The sequence below is a fragment of the Nematolebias whitei genome, chromosome 3 (assembly GCF_014905685.2).
Source record: "Nematolebias whitei isolate Nwh7 chromosome 3, NemWhi1, whole genome shotgun sequence".
NCBI lineage: Eukaryota > Metazoa > Chordata > Actinopteri > Cyprinodontiformes > Rivulidae > Nematolebias > Nematolebias whitei.
Genome location: NC_056500.1, coordinates 51,138,559 through 51,146,891, shown reverse-complemented (window position 1 = coordinate 51,146,891; position 8,333 = coordinate 51,138,559). Strand labels below are relative to the sequence as shown.

General features: G+C 43.8%; 1 protein-coding gene across 1 annotated transcript in view; it reads left to right on the top strand.

Moving 5' to 3' along the window:
• herc2 (HECT and RLD domain containing E3 ubiquitin protein ligase 2) overlaps positions 1-8,333 on the top strand; it is a gene marked incomplete in the record, with an annotated part of 472,599 nt that overhangs the window by 138,103 nt on the left and 326,163 nt on the right. The window contains 2 exon segments of the mRNA XM_037698316.1: positions 5,188-5,291; positions 5,381-5,531. Coding sequence (XP_037554244.1) covers positions 5,188-5,291; positions 5,381-5,531 — 255 coding nt within the window.

Below are 8,333 nucleotides of genomic sequence, written 5' to 3'. Positions count from 1 at the left end.
ACTCTCTTACTCTCTTACTCTCTCACTCTCTCACTCTCTTACTCTCTCACTCTCTTACTCTCTCACTCTCTCACTCTCTCACTCTCTCACACTCACTCACTCACTCACTCACTCACTCACTCACTCTCACTCTCACACTCACTCACTCACACACTCACTCACTCACTCACTCACTCACTCTCACTCACTCACTCACTCACTCTCACACTCACTCACTCACTCACTCACTCACTCTCTCACTCAGTCACTCAACTTTATTTCTATAGCACATTTTAAAAACAACAATTTTAGCCAAAGTGCTGTACAATAAGACAAAAAGGCAAATTAATTAAGACAATAAAAACATACAAAGAATACACAAAGAAACATGAAAACATACACATACCAGTTTCACGGCAGGCTCGCCGTCCTGATCCCATCTGGCCTCGTTCCCAGCAGTGACGTCCTACTAGAACGAGGCTGCAGCTGGACTTGGTAGACTGAGAGCACAGGTTTCCACATCCGCGCCCATCACCAGAGTGGAGGGGTTTTACTAAGCAGAAATTCCCTCGGTGCCCCCCCGGAGCCAAGCTTGGCGGAGGCTCTTGGAGCAAAGATGTCCAGGTTGGACCAGCGTCCTGCGCTTCCGGGGAGGCATGACCAGACGGTGACGTCGTTCTCCAACCGAGCTCACCAGTGGACATGAAGTGGCCTCTACACCTTTCTCTGTACACCAGCGCTGAAAAGCTGTCCACTTTCTGGTCTCACCAGACAGACTTGCCTGAGGAGACAATAGCTCCCTCTGCAGGGCGTCTGACGTCACCTTCAACTCGTGTGCCTCGTCTTCTGTCCCCACACACTGTCGGAGAAGCGGATGTGCTGTTTGGAGCCAATTTTCAAGGACATGCTCGAGAAATCGAAAAAGCCAGAGGAGGTGTTGGAGACTGTGCGCCATCTGACCAAGCCACACGCTTCATCCCGCCCCCCAGCCCGCTGGAAGGATCGTCGTGGCCCAAGGCAGCAAACAGAGATGTTCCACAGCTGCAGCAGCGTCCTCCCGCTCCGCTCTGACGCCAGCCCCGCCCGTCAGAGAACAGCCCTTCTCATCCCGGCAACCAGCGGTTCAGCGTTTCCCAGAGATCGCCAACAGGCGGCGCCCTGGGACAACAAACCGCAGGTCTCATGGGGGAGAAGATTCAGGAATGACTCCTTGTGGGGGGATGTGTGTGTGCAAATGATGACAGGAGTTTTGAAATAAAACAAGAACATCATTCAAAGATTAAAGTGTCTGATTCAGCCTGTCTGTCAGTTCGAATGACCTCACAGCGGCTTCTCCTTACACATCCTCCACAACAAACGAGCCGGTGTCCTTAAAACAGGTTTTTAAACAGGTTCTTTAAACAGCCCTGCTGCTGGCTTTAACATCCTCTAAGAGGGTGAGTGATTTATCTGCCCTCTCTGTCGCTCCGTCATGCCTCAGAATTCAGGCTGACAGCAGCTCGCTGATCTGAGACCTAACCCAGCGTTTATGCCATAAAACATCACAAGCTCTTTTAAATCAAGAGTGATATCATTGGAGGGTTTTTTCCCTCCCCCCCCACAAATCAGAAGAAGAAGCATCTTTCCATCTCCTCTGTCCTGTGCATGCGTTGACGTGCTACATAGCACGCACTGCCGCAATGCGTCAGACAACATTTGTTTGTGCATTATAGAGATGCGTCTGCAGGTCGCCCTTTATCCACCCAGCGCCTGTCACACTGGCTGTGTGAGGCCATTTCTGAAGCCTATAGAACATCAGATTTAGAGCCTCCTGACAACCTCAGGGCGCACTCGACCAGGGGTATCGCATCTTCGACTGCTTTGCTTAATGGTATGACAATGTAAGATATTTGCATTGCGGCCGCGTGGTCAACACCCTGTTCATTTATTCGCTTTTATTTACGTGATGTGTCGGCTCGTTCCATGACGCATTCTGTCCTTAGTGCCTTAACAGAATGAATATTGTTGTTTCATGGAATCTCGTTTAAACTCACATCTGACTGCATGCATTTACAGTGTGTGATGTTGTTATCAGTCACAGGTTGTGACTGTTGTTCTTGTTCTATTGTCACTAATCAGTTCATGACTATTGTTACCAATCAGTTCATTTGATTAATAATCAGTTCACTTGTTATTATTAATCTGTTCATGTTGAAGAACCGTGGATCTGCTTGGTTCACGGCCTTTTTCAGCCTCTTCTTTTTCCCCGTTGAAAACTTTTTCGGGGCGTTCATGCTCTCGGAACACATAACTACGCAGCACGCGTCTGTGCTTGGTACGCGTAATTACGCAACGTGCAATTATGCACATGGAGAGCTGAGTGACAAGACATTTTTGGGCAAGCAGGCGCTTCATATGGTGTTCGAATAGACCCAGTGAGGCGAGGACCACATCATGCTTCGCCGTTTAACCCACTAGCGAGGGCCTTAAAGGGCGAAGCCTATACAAAATAGAATGTTTGTTACGTACTTTAACCCCAGATTCTATTGAGTATAGGCGTAGCCCTTTAAGCGCCGGGCCTCAATGGCTCCTAAATGGCTGAAGAAAAAGCTATTTGGGAGCCGATTACCCGCTCTTAACGTAATTTTATACGGACCGGGTGGGGCCCACACAACAGGTGGGCATGGACTAAACTTTTCAGTGCGCTGCTTTGCACAACGGGATAAAACCCACTAGCGAGGGCCTTAAAGGGCTACGCCTATACTCATAGAATCTGGGGTTATAGTACGTAACCAACTATATCAGCCAAGGTGCACCAAAACCACTATGATCAATCATTATCCACCCCTTGAACAAGTATCCATGATAAGTGGCCAATTGCCTCCATAGCGCCACCTACATTATTCTTACAGTTATAACTCAGTAATACATCATCCGATCTGGACCAGATTTATTGTGCAATCAGTGAGCACTTCTAGACACATTGATATTGTGGTTTAACAAATGACTCTAGTGCACCCCCTACATTATTCCATCAGTTATATCTCAGTGATACATAATCCGATCAGAACCAGATTTTTTTGTGCATAATCGGTGAGCACGTCAACACACATTGATATTGTGGTTTAACATATGACTCAAGTGCACCCCCTAGATTATTTAATCAGTTATATCTCAGTGATAAATCATCCAATACGTACCAAATTTATTATGGATGATCACTTTTCACTTCTAGACACAATGATATTGTTCTTTAACATTGGACTCCATTGCGCCCCCTACATTGTTCCAACAATTATATCTCAGGTATATATCGTCCAATCTGTACCAGATTTATTGTGCGTGATCAGTGAACCATTCTACATACTCTGGTATTGTTGTTTAACGTTTCACTCCAGTGCGCCCCCTAGATTATTCCAACAGTTATATTTCAGTGAAATATCATCCAATATGTACCAGCTTTATTGTACGTAATCAGTGAGCATTTCTAGACACATTGGTATTGTTCTTTAACATTTGACTCAAATGCGCCCCTTACATTATTCCATCAGTTATATCTCAGTGACACATCATCCGATCGGAACCAGATTTTGTGTGCATAATCGGTGAGCACGTGTAAACACATTGATTTTGTGGTTTAACATATGACTCAAGTGCGCCCCCCTTTCATACTGATATGGGTGGAAGGCGATTGCCAAGTTTAGGCAAATTCGCACCCTGGTGGACTTGTGCGGGAAGGCATGAGAGCATTTGCTACGGCGACTGGGAAGCGGTGCTGGAGCGCCTGCGGTCGCGCATGAGGTTGAAGGTTCAGTGAATGCGCACCCCGGTGAACGGGCACGGGACATGAGCGAGAATGTTCACAACGGCAAATGGGCGGAGTCGCTGGAGCTCCCGCGGTCGCCTTTAGGCCAGAGCGGCGCTTTGCTGCGAGGGCCTTCAATGCTGCTTGCATCTTTAATTTGTCATTTATTTTTATTTATTTATTTTTAATATTTTATTTATGTATTTATTTATTTATTTATTCTCTTTTTATATTTGTGGATAATATGTGTTATGTTCATCTGGTTATCTAAAATGGCATTATTTTATTATGGTATCTTTTTTTTACTTTGCTTAAGTGTTGTTTGATTTTACCTCAGTTTATCCTGATGCATGCTCAATAATCCAGGTAGAAAAATCCAAAAAAGTTCAATCTGGTCCTCTGGACATTCAAAAAAAAAATAAAAAAATAAAAACAAAGCAAAAAAATCTAGAAACGTTTCTAGATTTTTTTTTTTTTTTTTTTTTTTTTGAATGTCCAGAGGACCAGATTGAACTTTTTTGGATTACCTCAGTTTAGTTTTGTGTGGGTGTATCTGCTGTCTGGGGACTTGTTTATGGGTTAAAATCTGTTAAAATTTTATTGCCATACATGGTTTTGTACCCTATCTATCAATATATGGTATAGCTACTAGTCAATAAGAAGACATTTGAAATAAACTTTTTATTTGTACCATCCCAATCACCTGAGTAATATTAAAGTAGACAATTGCTGAAAAACCACGACAGAGCGAGTCTGGGAAAGTCGCACAGAGAAGTATCGAGGGACTGCTTACTATATATGGAAACGCACAGTTGTTTTGAGAAATGCATGCCAATGCACCATGCATCATATGACATGGACAGAAACTGCCCAAACACGTTTGATTGACATCTTTACGATTTTGGTAAAATACGAGCGAATACCCAGTCCTCTTTGGAGTTCTATATATCAGGCCCAAAATGAAAGCATTTTTTCAATTTAGATTATAACAGAAGTTTTAATAGGGGGTAAATAAACAGACTGCACTTATATAGTGCTTTTCTATCTTTTCAAGACACTCAAAGCTCTTTACACTGCAATCTGTGCCTCATTTATCCATTCATACTGCAATATCTATACAAATAATAATCAGAGCTTTATCAAATCCATACAATTATGGGACACACATCAGAGGCAACGAGGGGTTCAGTGTCTTGCCCAGGGACAGTTCAGCATATGACTCTGGTGGACTCATACCCCCAACTCTCGCATTGGAGGACGACTAACCACTCAACCACAGCCGAGAGTATTGCAAAAGTCCCAAACTGTTACTGGGCATTATAGGAATAAATGTTGTTGGTTGTTACTCTTTCAAGCAGTACCTGCATAAATGTTTTGGTTGTCTTTGTTTTTTGCTGCTCAAACCAAAATGCCTCCTTTTACAGCTCAGTTTGCAGGAGAGGACCCTGTGGTTGCTCTGGAAGCTGCCCTACAGTTTGAAGACACAAGGGAATCTATGCAGGCTTTCTGTGTTGGACAATATATGGAGGTACTTACTATCCCATCATACACTTTACAATTCACACTTATCTTTTCTAGATTGTTTCTCTTTTTGAAATTGTGACATTTTTTTTCAAGCCCAACCAGGAGACAGTCACTACTCCAGATCTTGGCAGTTTGTCTTCTCCTCTTATTGACACTGAGCGGAACTTGGGTCTGCTGCTGGGTCTTCATGCCTCCTACCTTGCCAAGAGCACTCCACTGTCAACTATGGAAACTGAATGTGCCAGTACGTTGAAACACTTAAAAATAACACAGCTAAAATATTATGCATGCCACTTTTTAATTCAGTTTAAATCAGTTTATTGCACCATCACACCAGAAGTCGTCTCAGGGCACTGAACAGAAACATTCATATATAAAATAATAATTTAACATTATCTGAGGAGCAGCTTTGAGTTTAACTCCATCACTGAACTCTCATCTTGAACAAGCATGAAGGCGACAGTGGAAAGAAAAACTCCCTCATGAGGAAGAAACCTTTAGCAGAACCAGGCTCAGGACAAGCGGCCATCTGCTTCGACCGGCTGGGTTTGGTAGGAATAGATACACAATGGCAGGTCAAGAATCACGTTAAGGTAGAAATAGTATCAAATTCAATTCAATTCAAAAATACTTTATTAATCCCAAAAGGAAATTATTTGTTGTTATAATTCGTTATCCTCATTTCATAAAGAGATGTTATAGATACTGATGGCTGTAGGCAGGAAGGATCTCTTGTAAAGGTCCATCCCACAGTGGATCCTAAGAAACTGGCTGCAGATGCCGTTCGATCCGTCCACCCAGACTTGGCTGGCCTCTCGGTTCCCAGGGCTGTAGGACCGCCTGAATGCCGGGCAGAACTCCTCCCAGAGCGATGGCCACTCCTCCCAGCTCCTCGTCGCTGCGGACATCCAACTGTAGGTGCCGAGGGACGATCCTGTCCTTCTGCTGTCATGAGCCGGGTTTCCTGCTAGTTCCAGGATCTCAGTGGTCAGGCACTCGAGCACAGCTGGCAGGTAGATGAGAATGCATCCACAGAACGTCCTTTTCAACTCATTTGAGATATTTGAGCTTTTGAGATGTTAATCAACTGCTGTTGGTTGTAGAAAACTGCCTTGTTGCCATGGTTACGCATCATAACAAATGTCCAAAACTAAAAAAAGTTTCAGTAAAAATCCTTCCAGCTGCTCATCATCTGATACCAGAGGAAACAATCATCCAAAAAATGTGATTTATATCCAGAAAAAGAGGAATTAAAAATTTCCAAAAACAAAATCTCAGAATGAAAGTAACAGAGCTGCTTCAACATGAAGCCACCTTGAGCGGCGCAATTCTGGAAATGAAAACTATTCAATTTTAGCCTGATGCATGCTCAATAATTCAGGTAGAAAAATCTAAACAAGTTAAATCTGGTCCTCTGTACATTAAAAAAAAAAAAAAACAATACATCACATACAGAACACCATGGACTTTGTGGATAAGGTGAGGGATGTCATCATGGAGACTGATGAAACAATGGTCTCTTTTGATGTCACATCACTCTTTACGTGCATTCCTGTTGATGATGCAGTAGAGGTGGTCTGTTTAAGATTAAAATCAGACACCACTCTGAGCAGCAGGACCACGCTTTCCACAGAACAACTGTGTCAACTCTTGAAACTGTGCCTGCAGTCAACCTACTTCACATATGGGGAGCAATATTATAGGCAGAAACATGGGTGTGCTATGGGGTCTCCAGTTTCTCCTATTGTTGCTAACCTGTACATGGAGGAGGTAAAAAAGAGAGCCTTGACGTCCTTTTCAGGGACACCACCAAGTCATTGGTTCAGGTATGTTGACGACACCTGGGTTAAAATTAAATCTCAGGAAGTCCAACATTTTACTGACCACATCAACTCTGTGGATAAATACATCAAGTTCACACGAGAAGATGTAAAAAATGGCAGGTTGGCTTTCTTGGACTGTGAGGTCTCAGTCTCTGATAGAGGACATTTGCAAACTGAGGTGTACCGCAAACCCACCCACACAGACCAGTATTTGGAGTTTGACTCCCATCACCCTTTGGAGCACAAGTTAGGAGTCATCAGGACTCTGTACCACAGAGCAGACAGCGTCCCCACTAGCTCAGGAGCCAGGCACAAGGAGAAATCCCACACAAGACAGGCTCTAGAGCAATGTGGATATCCTAACTGGGCCTTCCTGAAAGAAGAAACCCAAACAGGACTCCAGTCAGCATCAGGTGAAAAGGAAGAACCCAGACCCAGACCAGTGGTCATTCCATATGTTGAGGGAGTATCAGAGAAACTGAGACGTTTATTTTCTAAACACAACGTCCCAGTGGCTTTTAAACCCCAAAATACATTAAAGACTGGTTCATCCCAAAGATCTTGTCCCCCGACACAAGCAGAGTAATGTTGTGTATGTTGTTCAGTGTCAGGAGGGTGATCAGTCTTACATCGGGGAAACTAAACAGCCACTGGCCAAAAGGATGGACCAGCACAGAAGATCAACATCATCAGGCCAGGACTCTGAGGTCTACACTCATCTCCAGGCCAGCGGTCACTCTTTCAGGGATGAAGATGTTCACATCCTGGACAGAGAGGAACGATGGTTTGAGAGAGGAGTAAAGGAGGCCATCTTTGTGAAAAGAAATCGTCCATCATTAAACAGGGGTGGAGCCTCCAGGTTCAACTGTCCCCCTCTTACAATGCTGTGATTGCTAGTATCACTCAGCCCTCTGTGAACAGTAAACAGCCATCAGTGTGCTAATGATCCATTGTTAGGCTGATGGTCCTTCTTGAGCATGTGATCAGCTGGTTTTGGTTGTCAGCAGCAAAACTGGTTGATCCACTCTGAGAAGGTGCTATTTAAGAGACTGAGCTGAAAACAGCACCTCAGACTGAGGAAGTCTCTCGGATGAGAGACGAAACGTTTCTACATTTTTTTTGCTTTTTTTTTTTTTTGAATGTCCAGAGGACCAGATTGAACTTTTTTGGATTTTTCTACCTGGATTATTGAGCATGCATCAGGATATTTTGAACCACTTTGG